At 40.7% G+C, this 18,064-nt stretch overlaps 1 protein-coding gene across 1 annotated transcript in view; it reads right to left on the bottom strand.

Annotated features, from left to right (window-relative positions):
* The window catches only part of LOC149459357 (sodium/hydrogen exchanger 4-like), a 51,621-nt gene extending 44,568 nt beyond the window's left edge, over nucleotides 1–7,053 (bottom strand). Inside the window, exons 1-2 of the mRNA XM_089681248.1 lie at nucleotides 6,773–7,053; nucleotides 1,485–1,948 (exon numbers count right to left, since the gene is read on the bottom strand). Coding sequence (XP_089537374.1) covers nucleotides 1,485–1,948; nucleotides 6,773–7,037 — 729 coding nt within the window. The 5' untranslated portion in view covers nucleotides 7,038–7,053. The remainder of the gene's footprint in view (nucleotides 1–1,484; nucleotides 1,949–6,772) is intronic.
* Between the last annotated feature and the right edge of the window lie 11,011 nt (nucleotides 7,054–18,064).

Below are 18,064 nucleotides of genomic sequence, written 5' to 3' on the forward strand. Positions count from 1 at the left end.
TGGGACAAATGAAGTGTTGCATTTTCTCCCACACTGTTAGTACCAGGCATTGTTGGGTGAGCCAGTGGTGGATCAGAGTGGCATGGAAGAGAATTAAAGGTTACCATATCCCGCTGCTGCTTTACTGAAAAAAGTTATTTTGCTCAGCATAGGCTAAGTACTGGGTCACTATAAGTTATTTCTAACATTTTACGTATGAAAGTAACTTAGTGCAAGGGGTCTTTTAAAAGTTTCTGCGCTTTTATATATATAATAGAGTTTTTAAAAAGTGCAGAAACTTTTTGAAGAATCCTTGTACAATATATTTTTTGTTTCAATTTTGATAAGCTGACAGCTGACTGAAAAACTAGCTTTGTAGTTTGCTGCCTGAAGCAAGCATCTTTTTGATTGCTACTGTGCTCAACCAGTAGCTCATAAGCCATATGTAAATCTCAAATATATTTGACAATGCTCTTGGCATTTTTCACTACTCGTTTGTCAGTTATGGTATATACTGAATATCCAGTAACTAGGAAGCTTAAAGTGTATGTAAACCCTAACAAGGAACTTTCCACCAATTTGGTCCTGGGTGGATGGAGGCACTGACAACTTTATTATCAAACTCAATCTTCCACTTAGGGAAGGTTCTGGTTCTCCTATTTACCTACAGGTTTAGCGCAATATCCTGTTTGAGGAGGGTCATTTCTCATTACCCCCCCTGCCCCCCAAAAAAAACAGGTCAATATCACCTTAGGGCAGAAAGTATATACTCATTTTTTGTTCTTCAGTTTAAAAACATTTTAACACATTTTGACTTTATTATATCACTTCACTGAAATATTTATATTCCTTACAAAATCTTTTACATTTGTTATACGCATTGGTCTCATTTCTGTGCTAAACTCTATACCATATGTTCAGTCAAATTTAAACTTTCATTTTCCACTGTCATTTTATAGTGTAGAGTTAAATTCAATAGAAAAATACAGACAGTTTTGATTTCTTATTACATTATAATAAATGAGGCTTATTTCATTTACACAAATATGGCTTATGTGGTGGCAAAGGTAAAGATCCTTTGATTCAAAAAGCTGGATGGTATATCTATAGCAGCGGTCTCCAACTTTCTAAACAAGGGGCCAGTTTACTGTTCTTTAGATTTTAGGTGGGCTGGACTGTGGCCAGCAAGAATAGAAATTTTCCTGGTATCAGGTGGGAGTAAACAGTGCCCCATCTTTAGTATTAGGGGGAGGAGGAATAGTGCCTCATTGGTGATGTCAGTGGCATGAATTATGTTCCAGTGCTGGTGTCAGAGGGCAGAATAGTGTCTCCTTTCAGTGGGATGAACAGTCTCCCAAGAGCCGGATAAAGGCAAGCAAAGGGCCACATCTAGCCCCTGGGACACAGTTTGGAGACCGCTGATCTATACAGATGACAAGATTGGTCATTGCATGTTTTTCTTGTTTGTCTGTGTACCATTTAGGTAAATAAAACAAATGACTTACCACTGTTATGCCATCATTCAGCAAAGACTCTCCAAAGATTGCCATATATAGCTGTTCGTTTACAGATATCTCCTCAAAGACAGCAAGGACGGCCACGGGATCAACTGCTGATATTAGGCTTCCAAAGAGCAAATTTTGTAGCAGATTAATATCAGTTAATGCGAAAGCTTCAATCTGACAGATGGCATATAGAGAAAGACCAATTCCAAAGGAATTAATAAGCGTCCCCATCACAGACCACCAAATAATGGTTCCAATGTTTTCAAAAAAAGGGCGCGTAGGTAGAAAATATCCCCCTTCAAGCACAATTGGAGGCAGTAGATAAAGGAAATAAATATCAGTTCTCATAGCAGGTGGTGCTTTGTGATCTGTCCCAAAAATGATTCCTCCCAGTAGTACACCAATAGCTATCAGAATGCAGCTCTCGGGCATTATTGCTGGCAGTTTGTGGTACAGATGAAATCCTATGGAATAAAATGATATTCTTTAGGAATAATACAAAACAATATTATGTAAATGATTTTAGCAGGTGTTTCCTAGCAGTCAGCAGGTCCACAGAATTAGTCTTCACCTGATGTTGGCTGCTGGGAGGGTATTTAACTCCTCATCTAGAATCTTTCAGTGCCTCAGTATTTTAGCCTATGTGTCCATGCTCTCTTTCCTGGAAAGCTATAATGTTGATTCTAAACTTGCCACCTGTTCCTTCCTCCTGTGTACCTGATCCTTATCTTGGCCCATCTTACTCGCTGCTCCAGCATGTCCATTTGACAGAAGCCAGACGTCAGGCCGACTTCTGTCGGACAGGCTGCCACACACACTGACTGAATGTCAGCCGGTTTCTGTTGAAGCCGATACCGGCTCCTATTTGCCCTACGTGTATCAGCCTTTTGTATAATTCAGCCACTGGTTCAAATCTGCTCTGAGCTGGCTTTACCTGTTATCTCTTGTAGTAATGATTTTTGTCCTTTTAGGGTGCTGAACTGAATTAGGCTGCACATTCTCTAGTCAGATAGGGAAATTGTAAGTTGAGTTTTGTTCAACCCACATTCCAAGCCTTGTCAGACCTATTACCCCAGCAAGAGGTAATTGACAGCAGCGGGAGCCAATGGCTCCCACTTGCTTCCTCGGCCAATGAGGAGGCAGAGAGTTAAGGTTATCATTCACATCGCTGGATCACAATGAGGCTCAGGTAAGTATTGAGGGGGCTGTGTGCAAACCAATGTGATCTAGGTATCTTTTGCTGTGTATTAAATGTTATTGGTTAAACAAGATTGTATACATATAGTAACAGCACAGTATAAAACATCAGTTCAACCAGTTCAGCTCTTACACCTCTGTACTCCTTATGCATCAGAGTAATTTTTACATTACTGCTAGGGGCCTATTGATTTGGCAATAACATTGTTATCATTGTTGTTTTTCAAGCAAGGCTTTTTTTTGGTGATATTGTCTTGCATTTTATTTTCCATTTTTTTTTATGTACAGTATTTAAAAAAATAAATAAAATGTATGTAAACGAAAAAAAAAAAGTTCATATATTACAGATAAATACAATGAAAAAAAAATCAGCAGAAAAAGAATGCTAATGGGCATAATTAGGGCTGATTAGAGCTAAGAATGGGTGAAAGTGTGACTTTTCTTGGGGGTATTTTTAGTGAGAGTTTGATTTATTATTAGAATTAACAGGGATCAATAGGAACACATTTTATTTCTTTTTTTTTACTGATTGATATCATATCATATTCAAATTGAAGGTCACTCATTTGATCTGCAGCTGAAAAACCCCCCAAAGTAAATACAATGTATCAGTAATGTTATAATTTCTGAATGAAACGTTTAAATTTTGACAGCCAGGATTTGTTTACCCTCTATTCCAGGGTTTCTCAACCAGGGCCCATGGAACCCTAGGGATTCTCCAGAGGTTGCTAGGGGTTCCTAGAGAAATGAGCAATTTCTCCCTCTCAGATAAGTTGTCACTGACACCATTGATCATTTTATGTATCTGTAAGGCTAGGTTCACACCTATGCAGTTTGCGTTTGATGCGTTTCTGCAGTGCTATTTGCGGTGTGTTTTGTATTTTTCCACATGCGTTTTTGACTTTTTTTGATGTGTTTTGTGGGGGGTTTTCCCAACTTGTTGCTGGACAGAAAAAAAAAACGTATCAAAAATGCAGTACATGCTTTTCTACAGCGTCTCCTTTCCAAAAAAACGCACCAGGTGAAAACGCAGAGACGTGAACGTGTCCCATGGGAAATCATGTTAAATTGACTGATGTGCGTTTCTCCAAAATTAAACGGAAAAACTTAGGGGGTATTTCTTCCCAATGACCACAGATGTTAGGAGCATTCTTCCCACTGACCATCACACTAATGTATCCTGAGTTGTAGATATAATAATTTTTAGCAGGGTTTCCTTGAGACCAGAAGGTTATTTCAAGGGCTCCTCAATGTTGAAAAAGTTAAGAAAGGCTGCCCTATTCGGTCTGACACAGGCACAAACCGCAATAAAACAATGAAAACTTTCTGCGCTTTCAATGAGTAAGAACAGTTTTGCCTGGAGTTGTGCTTTAAGTGACTTAAATGAAATAAAAAATAGCCAGTACAGGAAGGATATAATATGAATACCCATAATACAGGAAGGGATATATGATACAAGGAGCAAGCATGCAAAATACATTGGAGCTAATGAATTAGGACCGCAGTGCACAGATGATCTGGCCATCAGATCAGTCTGTATGTAAATGTAAATAATATAAGTATCCCTCTCCTGCATGAGCCAACCCATATCTTCTTCTCCTCTGATGACATTCAGCTGGTCACCTGTAAGCTGTATAAAATATATTGAGGCTCTGCTGTTTCTTAAAACATTTCTTAAGGCTAGGTTCACACCTAAGCAGTTTGCATTTGACTCGTTTCTGCATTGCGTTTTGCGTTGTGTTTTTAATTTTTGCACGTGTGGTTTTGCTGTGTTTTTGATGCGCTTTGCATTTTTAGTATTTTTTCTTGTTGCTAGGTAGATTTAAAACTCAAAACGTGGCAAAAACGCAGCAAAAACGAACTACATGCTTTTCTGCAGCATTTCCATGGAAGTCTATAGAACAAAAAAATTCAACTTTTTTCATTCAATAAAGTCCTTGACCCTTTCCAAAAAATGCACCGGTTGAAAACACGGAGATGTGAATGTGTCCCATAGGAAATCATGTTAAATGAATTGTAGTGCATTTCTGCAAAACGCTGTGGAAAACGCTTAGGTGTGAACCTTGGGTAAGGGTGTGCATATATATCACATTGCATACCAAATGTATGCCTGTCCTTTGAATTAGTAATTCAGAATGGTGGCTTCAATTACTTTGGAATCATGAGTAAATTTGCATTTGTGCGATTCGACTTTAACAATTGTGGTGAAATGCAAGGGAACTGGTCGCTGTGTTGCTGTTATTCACATATCTAAACATATAACGTTTTCCAACCTAACGTCTGGGGGGATTTTGCCAAATCCCCCCAGACGACGTGCGTGTGCACGAAACGCGTAGGAGGAGCCAGGAACGCCGTGACGTCACGCCGCCGGAGCATCGTGGAGCTCCGGCGGCCATCTTTACCACTGGACGGTCAGTCCGTTTTTTGTATACACCGCTGTGTACCTTGGATGCTTTATGCAATAAAAACCTCTGTTATCACCTACTACACTATGGAGGCGTCCTTGTTTTGACTCCCTTGGGGAGTATTCATTTGCAGCCATCGCTGGGTAAGGAACGTATGTGGTCCTCAAGGAGAAGTCCACAGGCCACCTACCGAGGGATCACACAGTAACTTCCAGGAGCTCTAGAGGGAGGCTAGCATACTATCCTATCCCGACCGGCTGATGTCTCTAAGGGGAATATAATTACTAAACGCTCATTTTCCTGGGCGTTCTGGTGAGTGTGCATTCTCTCAGCACTATTTTGCACAACGCCTGAGCACCAGAAGTGCAGGACAGAGAAGAAATCACTAAAAGTCACCCTTTTTATGAACTGTTATGTTTGTTTATTCATATGAATTGCCTATCTGTCTTCATTGGAATATCTTGGGTCTGTAGCGCTACATTTTTGATTTATGGTATTTTTAAGGTGTATGGTAACCTGATGTATAGCTGCTGCAATTAGGTGCGCTCGTATACATATTTTTTCTAAGCCTTTAATTTCACCTCATGTTGCTACAGAAAATAATTTTTGTGGCCAAGAATTTTCTTTTCTTTCCAGGTCACAGCTCATGCTCATTTCATTTTCATTTATTATTACAGGTACTTATATAGCACTGTCAATTTACACAGCACTTTACATATATATTGTACATCAGTCCCTAACCCTCAAGGGGTGTACAATCTAAGGTCCCTAACATTCATACATACACATACTAGGGCCAATTTAGACAGGATTCAATTAACCTATGAGCAGATCTTTGGAGTGTGGGAGGAAACTGGAGTACCCAGACGAACCCCGCACAGGCAGGGGTGGACTGACAACTCATGGGGCCCCCGGGCAATAGGGGATCATGGGCCCCTGTGTCCTTGCCCAAACTAAAAAAAAACTATGAAAAAAGGTACCAGGGGCATCTCATGGGGCCCCCTACTGACCCCGGGCCCTCAGGCAGTGCCCGAGTTTCCAAATGGTCAGTCCACCCCTGGGCACAGGGAGAACATGCAAACTCCAGGCAGGTGGTGCTGTGGTTGGGGTTTGAACCAACAAACCTAGTACTGCCAGGCAGAAGTGCTAACCATTTAGCCACTGTGCTGTCCAACTACGTTTCTCACACAATTCTCACATCATTGATTAGAAATTCATTAGTTTTTTTTTTTAAATTCAACATGCCTGATCTAATGATACGAAATTCGAATGACAATTCTTACAAAAGATTTTTGAAAGAAAATTATTTTGGAATTTGACCCATGTATGGCTGGCTTTAGTAAACTGTGCAATCAGATTGTAGCATGTGTGGACTTTATAACAATGCCTGCTTTGGATGCAGCATCCTACTGTAAAAAACATTGGTGTAGTCAATCAGCTTCTAACTTCAGCTTGTTTAAGCTTTAAAAAAAAAAACCTGGAAGCTGATTCATTTTTTTGCACAGCTGCACCAGATTTTACACTCTGCAGTTTTAGTAAATCAACCCTATTGTGTACTGTAATGTGTGCGTGGTTGTATGTGTGTGTGATACATACTGACAGTGCATATGATTAATGTTATGAATGCTAGACATTGTAAAATATGGCAAAAACGTTACGTAGGACATGCTCATATCAGGAACTTACCAATTTTAGCGTAGGAAGCGAGGATGATCCATAGAGTGATTTCATAAGGGATTTGGACCAGGCTGTAATCCACAGAAAAGGCATGTATTCTTTCCTCTACTTCTGAATTTTCTGGGATCCCTGCAGTTATATCGGAGCCTCCACTTGTGCTTTTCAGAGTCATTAGTAGAACAAGAATGTGAAGTATTTCCATTTTCAAGCAGTAATTAAGGCTTTCTGCGCAATATAACAAAAATGATTTCAAGAAGCACCATCTTATCCACATAAAATGATATTGACACTTTCTATTAGCTCATTACATTTTTGTTACAAAGGAAGAAAGCGAAACACAAAATGTGAAGAAGGTAATTCTATTAGTATTAGCGTTGGAAATTGTGTTCCTGTTTGTGGAAGGAGTCACCTGGTCAGAGTATTTGTTTAAGATAGGATTCATTTTCTTAGATTGAAAAGCATACTGTATAATATTCAGTGGCAGGCTTGTCTCATACAAATTAGTCCGCCCAGTTTTACATAGGTCTCTGTGTGATTGTGAAATCTGACACACTTAGTGCTCTAGGTTTAGAAGCAGTGTATCATGACCAGGTGTGGTGCATGAAAATGAACATATGCTTTGACAGTCAGTGCTTACACATAACAATATTGCCACCTTGTGAATAGCCATGTACCTGGCATGTTGATGTCATCAAACACAATAAAGACAAATGTAGCATTTTAGAATTTGTTAATGTTTTTATTTGAGTATTATTTATAAATTAAATGAAGCACTCACATTTTTATAAGCATTACTTATTTATTATTTTTTTAATGAATATAATGATTCTGTAATGTCTAAAGGCTTTATATGTTTTATTGCTTGTTTACAAAATCAGCATATTTGTTAGCAAAAAAAATTCATTAATTGCATAATTTATTAATTTAAATTGACTTAAATTAAATACACTGCTCAAAAAAATGAAAGGAACACTTTTTAATCAGAGTATAGCATCAAGTCAATTAAGCTCCTGGGATATTGATCTGGTCAGTTAAGTAGCAGAGGAGGTTGATATTCAGTTTTAGCTGCTTTGGTGTTAATGAAATTAACAACAGGTGCACTGATGGGCAACAATGAGACAACCTCCAAAACAGGTGGAGGCCACTGACATTTGTTTCCCTACTCATCTATTCTGACTGTTTTTCACTAGTTTTGCATTTGGCTAGGGTCAGTGTCACTACTGGTAGCATGAGGCAATACCTGGACCCTACAGAGATTGCACAGGCAGTCCAATTCCTCCAAGATGGCACATCAATAGGTGCCATTGCCAGAAGGTTTGCTGTGTTTCCCAGCCCTGTCTCAAGAGCATGGAGGAGATTCCAAGAGACAGGCAGTTACTCTAGGAGAGTTGGACAGGGCCATAGAAGGTCCTTAACCCATCAGAAGGAACTGTATTTGCTCCTTTGTGCAAGGAGGAACAGGCTGAGCACTGTTAGAGCCCTACAAAATGACCTCCAGCAGGAAACTGGTGTGAATGTCTCTGACCAAACAATCAGAAACAGACATCATGAGGGTGGCCAGAAGGTCCAATGTACTCTAGTGGGCCCTGTGCTCTCTGCCTCTCACCACAGAGCTTGATTGGCATTTTCCAATGAACACCAGAATTGGCAGGTCCACCACTGGCGTCCTGTGCTTTTCACAGATGAGAGCATGTTCACCCTGAGCACACGTGACAGACATGAAAGGGTCTGGAGAAACTCTGGAGAACGTTATGCTGCCTGTAACATCGTTCAGCATGACCATTTTGGTGGTGGGTCAGTGATGGTCTGGGGAGGCATATCCAATGAGGGACACACAGACCTCTACAGGGTAGACAATGGCACCCTGACTGCCATTAGGTATTGGAAAGAAATCCTTGCACAACAATGCCTGGCCTTATATAATGAGAGTATGCAGGCAGTTCCTGGAGGATGAAGGAATTGACACCATTGAATGCCCCCCCCGTTCGCTTGACCTAAATCTAATAGATATCATGTTTCAGTCCATCCAAAGCCACCAGGTGGCACCTCAGACTATCTGGGAGCTCAGTAATGCCCTGGTCCAGATCTGGGAGGAAATACCCCAGGACACCATCTGTCATCTCATTGGGAGCATGCCCCGACATTGTCAGGCATGCATACAAGCTCATGGGGGCCATACAAACTACTGAGTACCATTCTGAATTGCTGCAATGAAATTTCAGCAAAATGGGCTAGCCTGCTGCATCATTTTTTCACTTTGATTTTCGGGGTGTCTTAGAATTAATTCCTTTGTAGGTTGATAATGTTCATTTCCATCAAATGATGAGGCATCCTTACATTCCTAACACATTACCCAGTCCATATCAGTATAGACATCCAGCATGATATTTTTCCCCATTGAGATCTGATATATATATATATATATATATATATATATATACAGTTGCAAGAAAAAGTATGTGAACCCCTTGGGATTACGTGGAGTTTTGCATGAATTGGGCATAAAATGTTCTCTGAACGTCATCTAAATCACAACAATAGAAGAACACAGCCTGCTGAACATAATACTACACAAACATTAGATGTTGCCATGGTTTAATTGCACAAACCATGTAAACATTCACAGTGCAGGGAGGAAAAAGTATGTGAACCTTTGGACTTAATAACTGGTTGACCCTCCTTTGGCAGCAATAACCTCAACCAAACGTTTCCTGTAGTTGCAGATCAGACCTGCACAACGATCTGGAGTAATTTTGGACCACTCCTCTTCACAAAACTGTTTCAGTGTAGCAATATTCTTGGGATGTCTGGTGTGAATCGCTCTCTTAAGGTCATGCCACAGCATTTCAATCGGGTTGAGGTCAGGACTCTGACTGGGCCACTCCAGAAGGCGTATTCTGTGCTGTTGCAGCCATTGTTTTGTTGAATTACTTGTATGCTTTGGGTCATTGTCCTGTTGCATCACCCATCCTCTGCGGAGCTTCAGTTGGCGGACAGATGGTCGTACGTTTTCCTGCAAAATGTCTTGATAAACTCTGGAATTAATCTTCCCATCAATGACAACAATCCGTCCAGGCCCTGAGGCAGCAAAGCAGCCCCAAACCATGATGCTCCCTCCGCCATGTTTTACAGTGGGGATGAGGTTTTGATGTTGGTGTGCTGTGCCTTTTTTTCTCCACACATAGTGTTGTGTGTTCTTCCCAAACAACTCAGTCTTGGTTTCATCTGTCTACAGTATATTTTGCCAGTAGTGGTGTGGAACATCCAGGTGCTCTTTTGCAAACTTCAAACGTGCTGCAATATTCTATTTGGACAGCAATGGCTTCCTCCATGGTGTCCTCCCATGTACTCCATTCTTGTTTAATGTTTTCCTTATTGTAGATGTGTCAACAAAAATGTTAGCATGTGCCAGAGATTTCTGTAGGTCTTTAGCTGACACTCTGGGATTATTCTTTACCTCATGCAGCATTCTGCGCTGTGCTCTTGCAGTCATTTTTACAGGACGACCACTCCTAGGGAGAGTAGCAACAGTGCTAAACTTTCTCCATTTGTAGACAGTCTGTCTTACTGTGGACAGATGAACATCAAGGCTTTTGGAGATACTTTTGTAACCCTTTCCAGCTTCATGCAAGTCAACAATTCTTGATCGTAGTTCTTCTGAGAGCTCTTTTCTGCGAGGCACGGTTCACATCAGACATTGCTTCTTGAAACCAGTAAACCCCAAACAGGTGTGTGTTTTTTAAGGGCAGGACAGCTGTCAGCAACTCATCCAATATCATCACACTGATTGGAGTCAAGGTTGGCTCACTCCTGACTCCAATTAGCTCTGGGAGAAGTCATTAAGCTAGGGCCTCACATAATTTTTCCTCCCTGCACTGTGAATGTTTACATGTTATGTGCAATTAAACCATTGCAACATCTAATGTTTGTGTAGTATTATGTTCAGCAGACTGTGTTCTTCTATTGTTGTGACTTAGATGACGTTCAGAGCACATTTTATGCCCAATTCATGCAAAACTCCACGTAATCCCAAGGGGTTCACATAATTTTTCTTGCAACTGTATATATATATATATATATATTTCCTTCACTGTATATATTTATTTTTTCCCTACATATTATTATTATTAGTGGTAGTAGTAGTAATATTATAAACAGGCAGAACAGCAGTGAGGATGGTCTGCAGGGATCTGCTCCCTCCTCGTTTCTCCTTCATTGAGAAAAGGTCTTTAATTTTTTACACTGTGTAGCTAGGTGCTGGATTACAGAAGCATGGAGAAGGAGACATTGTCCTCTTTATATTTAGTTTTACTTTCACTTTATACTGCTATCCTGGATGTTGTGTTGCACTATATCCTCCAGTCAGTAGGGGGAAAGCTATGGCCAGGAAAGCCCATAGACTTCTATATAGAATGATGAGGATCATGGGGATTATAGTCAGTGACAGCAGACTTAGAATGGGACTCATGGACCCTTTACACTACAATTCCCATAGAAAACTGTATTATGGAAAACAGAAAAGTGGAACCATAGTGCTCTCTATTTATAAAACTATTTATTAGTGCCCAGATTAAAAACACTTACAAGATTTAAGAAACAAGCCAGCATATAATGTACATTTCATTACATGCCTCACCATCCTGCTCTCCCAGATGGTCATCAATTCAAAATGTTTAGGGCTCAGCTCCTTCCACCTACACATGTTATGCCCCAGATTTGGGCTTCCTCAGTAGACGGGGAGCTGGCAAATGTGGAGCACTTAAATAACCCGTGTATCTTTTTTCCCTACCCCCAGAAATGACATCAATTCCTGGCCAACGGAAGTGATTTAATCGGCCATCTTGGATCACTTCGGAACCCCAAAGTTAAGTTGTTGGCCATCTTGGGACACCTATGGACCTGGAAGTGGGGAAAACCTGATGCCTCAAAGCTGGGGACACGCTAAAATTGAAAACGATGAAAAAAAAAATGATAAAAATTATATTTAAAATCTGGGTGCTAATAAATCATTTTATAAATAGAGAGCACTATAGTTCCACACTTCTGTTTTCCATAATACATATTATATGAGAGCCTTGGCTGGAGGAGTGTATACTGTGGCGGTGACTGGAGAGGAGCTGGAGGAAGACCACAAGGGGTGTACACCAGTGTGTACATATGTTGAGCGCATAATGACCTATTGATGAAGTCATAAAGTGAGGTGAGCAGGTTTTTCACCTAATGGTGGTGGCACGGTTGGAACTGAAGTAGAGAGAAGATTTATTTTATACACATTACACAGTGGTGTTGTAAGAAACTTTTTCATGGGAATGAATTATTGTTTTTGATTTATTTTTATATGAGATACTAGTTTGTCATGCTACACTGTATTGTTATTCATGTTGCTACAGGTGTTGTGAAATAACAAACAATGTTTTAGAGGCAACTATTTTGAGCATTATTGTATTATTTTAGGGTGTGTTGCGCTGTTTGAATAGGGTTCAAATATAAAGGACTTCCCCTCCTGTAAAACCATCATGGAAGTTCCCTTTGTCCCCACTCTCCCCTAAGCTAATTCAGTGTAGCTTAGGGTGTGATTGTCACCATCCCTATTTCCAGAGTACAAAAAATTATATCTTACATTTAATGGGATTTTAAAGGCAACCTTAAATTGTACAAGAGAGACCACTCTTTTTTTTTTTATAAAAAGAGAATCAACATTTTATTTACACATGTCATCAAAAGTACAAAATGGTTATTGCATATTGCCAAATATATTGCACAGCAATTCAGACTACTCATTCACTTTGCAAATTATGGTATGTTTCAATATATATCCGGGGTATCCCCCATAGCTGATTTCCATCTTGCAACCTCAAAATATGACTGCAGCCTGGGATGCAACGAATGCTTAACAGATTCTTCTTCAGGGATATGATACCACTCTATAATAATAATTAATAATCAATTTTAGCAAACATTGTCATAACTATTTAGTACTGAATTAAACTGTATGAGGTAAACAACTTACATAACCACCACAAATATTCAAAGCTCCACTATGTCAGGAGACGAATCCCCTCCAAAATGAGGCCATCATTTTGATGTGCAAAGACCACGGGTGCCACATTAGAACCCCTGTCATAATAAAGTGTATATATAGATATAACAACTTATGTAATGATAGATAATGAAGGACTAAAAATACAGAAGAATATCATCAGAATAAACCAATGGTATGTATAAATTGGTAGAAATAGAGAGAGAGAGAGAGAGAGAGAGAGAGAGAGAGAGAGAGAAAGAAAATGATCATATCAATATATACACCCTTCTATTGAGTGTTCAAGGGGACAAACATTCCAATTAATTTTTTTTGTCTCCCATCAGTTAGTACTACATAGGAAAGCATCAAAATTTAGACCAAAAAAACAACAAAAATGTAAGGGCTCAGGTGTAGTACAAATAACTACTGAAGTGCAGAAAATAAGCATGAATATCAACAGAGTGACACTCTTCCAGTGACCGTGTGGGAGCAATTTTGGAGACCGTCGCTGACATGGAACAATAAGGCCTGCACACAAGGCAAATGAGAACAAGGGGGAAGAACATAGGCCTCCCCTATTGCTCTACAAAGACAAAAAATGGGTCCCCCACTGTGGAAATGGATGTGAGAGATGTGAGAGACCCTTTCCATGCCGGACACACAATAAAGGATGGCCCCAGTAGGAAGACAAAGAAAAACTCCTGCATAGGAGACATCTGTACAAACAAGTTGCAAAAATATGACAATAAATGTATCATACAATCCGGACAGCACATCACTTTACATATTTCTTAAAGATACAGTATGTCTCAATCTACAGTACACATTCTCAATCTGTTTTTCCAGAAGTAAAGCCCTGTAAAAAAGGTCTATAACTTTCAGACTCATTCACACCAGGGGGGCGAGTGGCATCAAGGCATCTAATCAAGCGTATTTCTTGCTGGAATAGTACTTTGTTCCAGTCGCCACCCCTGGTAGGAATGTGTATTCTATCAAGAGCTGAAAAAGTCACCTCTGGCATCCTATATTTGTGAAATTTGACAAAATGCCTTCCCAGAGGTAAATAAAGATTACCTATTTTCATAACATGAACATGCTTATAAATGCGTTTCCACAATTCTTGATGTGTTTTACCCATGCAAAAAGATCCACATTCACATAGCATAAGGTATGCTATCTCTTTGGTCTGGCAATTAACAACATATTTAGAGATAAATTTCTCTCCATTCGGGAGAGTAAATTGTTTTTTTTCTCAAAAAGGAGCAATGTGCACATTTCCTACAGGGAAAGGTGCCAACATATTTACATGAATCACATCTCTGATCCCCCTTGTATTTACTTTGTACTAAAGAATCGTTTAAAGACCCTGCCCTTTTGTAGGTGATTGAAGGATTATCACCCACTAATTTACTAATAATTGGGTCTTCTGCCAAAACAGACCAATGGTTTTGTAATATCTTTCTTATTTTGGTATGGTCATTGGAATATTTTAGAATTACCGTAACTTTCTCCCTGTTGGTCTTTTGATGGTCTTTAGATGTATCCAAATTTTTTACACGATTAAAGGTCTTTTTAAGACCTGTTTTTGTATACCCTCATGCTAGTAGTCGTTTGGTAAGCTCATTTGCCTCTCTCTGGAATATATGATCATCTGTGCAATTTCGCTTGATGCGCAAAAATTTACTGTATGGAATAGGTCTCTTCAAAGGTTCTGAATGGAAGCTGTCAGCATGCAAAATAGTATTGCCGGAAGTTTCCTTCCTAAAAAGACTACTCTCTGTAACTGTCCACCCATTCCCTTAGAGATGTTGATGTCCAAAAAATTGATTTTCTCTTGAGCATAAGTCATAGTAAAGAAAAGGTTTGAATCATTTTTATTCATCACCTCAAAACACTGTTTCAACAGCATTTCAGGACCATCCCAAACAAGAAATATGTCGTCTATATATCTTTGCCAGATGATAATATGTTGTGTATATCTGGAGAGAGACTCATTAGACAGAAATTCCTGCTCCCATACCCTCAGGTAAAGGTAGGAAGGGGCACAAAAAGTCACCATGGCCATGCCCTGTACCTGGAGGTAATGGGAGCCTTGAAATAAAAAATCATTATGACTCAAAATAAAGTCAAGCATATTCAAGATAAATTCATTGAATCCCCATTCATGCACTCCACATTGCTGCAGAACGTATTTGACCACAGCAATTCCTTTGTTATGTGGAATGCAATTATAAAGGGATTCCACATCAACTGTTACTAAATAGGCAGATTGAGGTACATCAAGATTTTCAATAATTTTTAAAAGATGGATAGAATCCTTAACATAAGATGCTAAGCTTACAACATGAGGTCTGAGATGATGATCATTTGAACATCCATTCGGTCTAGGCCTAGCACAGTCCCCATCAGTGCACTTTGGCAGCATAGTTCCTATGTTCAGTAAATTACTGTATTTTTCGCTCCATAAGACGCACCTGACCATAAGACGTGCCTAGGTTTTAGAGGAGAAAAACAAGAAAAAAAATATTCTGAACCAATGGACTGCAGACATAGTACAGGAAGTGACCAGACACTGCGGACATAGTACAGGAGATAACCAGAGACTGCAGACAGTACAAGAGATGACCAAAGACTGCAGAAACAGTACAGTAGAAGGACCAGAGACGGCGGACATAGTACAGGAGATGATCAGAGACTGCGGACATAGTACAGGAGATGACCAGAGACTGCAGACACAGTACAGGGGATAACCAGAGACTGCGGACATAGTACAGGAGATGATCAGAGACTGCGGACACAGTACAGGAGATGGACCAGAGACTGCGGACATACTACAGGAGATGACCAGAGACTGCGGACATAGTACAGGAGATGACCAGAGACTGCGGACACAGTACAGGAGATGGACCAGAGACTGCGGACATACTACAGGAGATGACCAGAGACTGCGGACATAGTACAGGAGATGGACCAGAGACTGTGGACACAGTACAGGAGATGTCCAGAGACTGCAGACAGGACAGGGGATGACCAGAGACTGCGGACAGTACAGGGGATGACCAGAGACTGCGGACAGTATAGGGGATGACCAGAGACTGCGGACAGTACAGTGGATGACCAGAGACTGCGGACAGTATAGGGGATGAACAGAGACTGCGGACAGTACAGGAGATGACCAAGAGACTGCAGACAGTACAGGAGATGACCCGAGACTGCGGACAGTATAGGGGATGAACAGAGACTGCGGACAGTACAGGAGATGACCAGAGACTGCAGACAGTACAGGAGATGACCCGAGACTGCGGACAGTACAGGGGATGAACAGAGACTGCGGACAGTACAGGAGATGACCAGAGACTGCGGACAGTACAGGGGATGACCAGAGACTGCAGACAGTACAGGAGATGACCAGAGACTGCGGACAGTACAGGGGAAGACCAGAGACTGCAGACAGTACAGGGCATGACCAGACACTGCAGACCTTTAGGGAGGTAGGGGGAGCGGGTATCTGAATTTGACAGGTACCCGCTCCCACTTCCGCGGAGTTCTCCTTCCTATACTGTGGGCACCCGGCTTTGTGAATGGCCTTCTGGGACCTGACATGTGTTCCAGAAGACGCCAGACCATTCACAAAGCGCAGCGCAGACGCCAGACCATTCACAAAGCGCAGCGCTTCTAGCGCATGCGCAGTGGGCACCCAGCGACAGGTCCCAGAAGACGCCAGGCCATTCACAAAACGCAGCACTTCTCGCACATGCGCAGAGGGCACTCAGCTGTCACAGATGCCGGGGTGGGAAGAAGCCGGCGCGGGAAGACTACAGCGCTGGACCAAGGAACAGGTGAGTTCCTGCCGCAGAGAACAGCTGAGCGGCCGGGCCCGGTATTCTGACATGGTGGCGGCAGAAATACTGGACCGGCCACTTTATATTCGCTCCATAAGACGCACTGACATTTCCCCCCCTTCTTTGGGGGGAAAAAGTGCGTCTTATGGAGCAAAAAATACGGTAAGCTTTTTATTGCCTACTGCTGCACTTTAGTTGACCTTGCTATTGTTTATGCGGGGCGCCAAGTGTCATCTTATGCTTAGTCCTTCTTAACAATCACTCTGTATGCTAAATTGTGTTAAATTGCCATTGTTAATCCATTTTCATTCTTGCCTATTTACTAATCATATTGGTTGACAATATATTTGCCTTTACTAATTGGTTTAGTGCCTGTTTTCTTTGATATAACACTACTAGCAGTGTTACTTTCAGTGATTTTCACTCAACCTAGTGTGTCAAAGGGGCTGAGGTTTTTGAAATGGTAAATAAAATAAATAATGCTTTTATTTATTTAGCACACCAAATAGAAGCTAATAAGAGAGATTCATTGTTAGAGTTTACATTCACATTAATAAAAGTAAGCTGAAACTTTTTTTACCGGTGAACAAAATTATAGCTTGTTTATTGATTGACATACTAAACATTTAATTTTCTGTTTCAATATTTTTATTAAGAAAGTTTTGTTTTATGAACACAACAAGCTCAATATACGCCCATGCAGGGGCCGAGCATAACAATAACTCAGGAACAGGTACTGAACATTTAATTTTAAACCCAAAAATACACATAAAATTCACAAACTATAAAATATAAAGCCATAAACTACACATTACCAAAACCATAGAAATGTTTATTCTTTCTGGAGGTCTGGAGAAATAGTCTGGTCTAGGGAAATTTCAACAAATAGTGTACAAAAGTAATTTTTCATGTGATAAATATGTACTATAAATATATATATAATATATTAGTGTTTCTCAACCAGGATGGAGTCTGCTTTCCTCTGGGGTGCTGCGAGCATGGGAACCAGTTTGCCCTGGATCAGCGTCATGAGCTTTCAAGGTGCAGATGGTCCGGACTCCAGCACCATAACAACCAATTACGCGCTAGGGCCAAGATGTACACTGCTATTCATTGCTATGGTTCTGTGGAAATGCATAGGTCTGATCCATCAAAGGTGGCATGCTGAGCCACCTCCAGCATTCAGGAAAAGACAGAAGTCCACTTCCTCCAAACCACCTTCATCTCTTGCCCTCTGTTGTTTTTCTGGAGCCAAAAAGTGGGGCTCTGATGGGAAGAGGAGACGGTGTGACTAGGGCGTTCTGTGATGGGGGGACTGTGTGATTTGGTTTCTCTGTAATGGGGAGGGCCTGTGTGACTGGGGGGAGAGGTGGTAGGGGAACTCTATGGTAGTAGGGGGACTCGTGTATAGGGGCAACTGACGTGATGGGGTTCTGA

This window comes from Staurois parvus, unplaced genomic scaffold, assembly GCF_062004578.1.
Source record: "Staurois parvus isolate SC_StPar_1 unplaced genomic scaffold, SC_StPar_1.0 ptg000262l, whole genome shotgun sequence".
NCBI classification, from domain to species: domain Eukaryota; kingdom Metazoa; phylum Chordata; class Amphibia; order Anura; family Ranidae; genus Staurois; species Staurois parvus.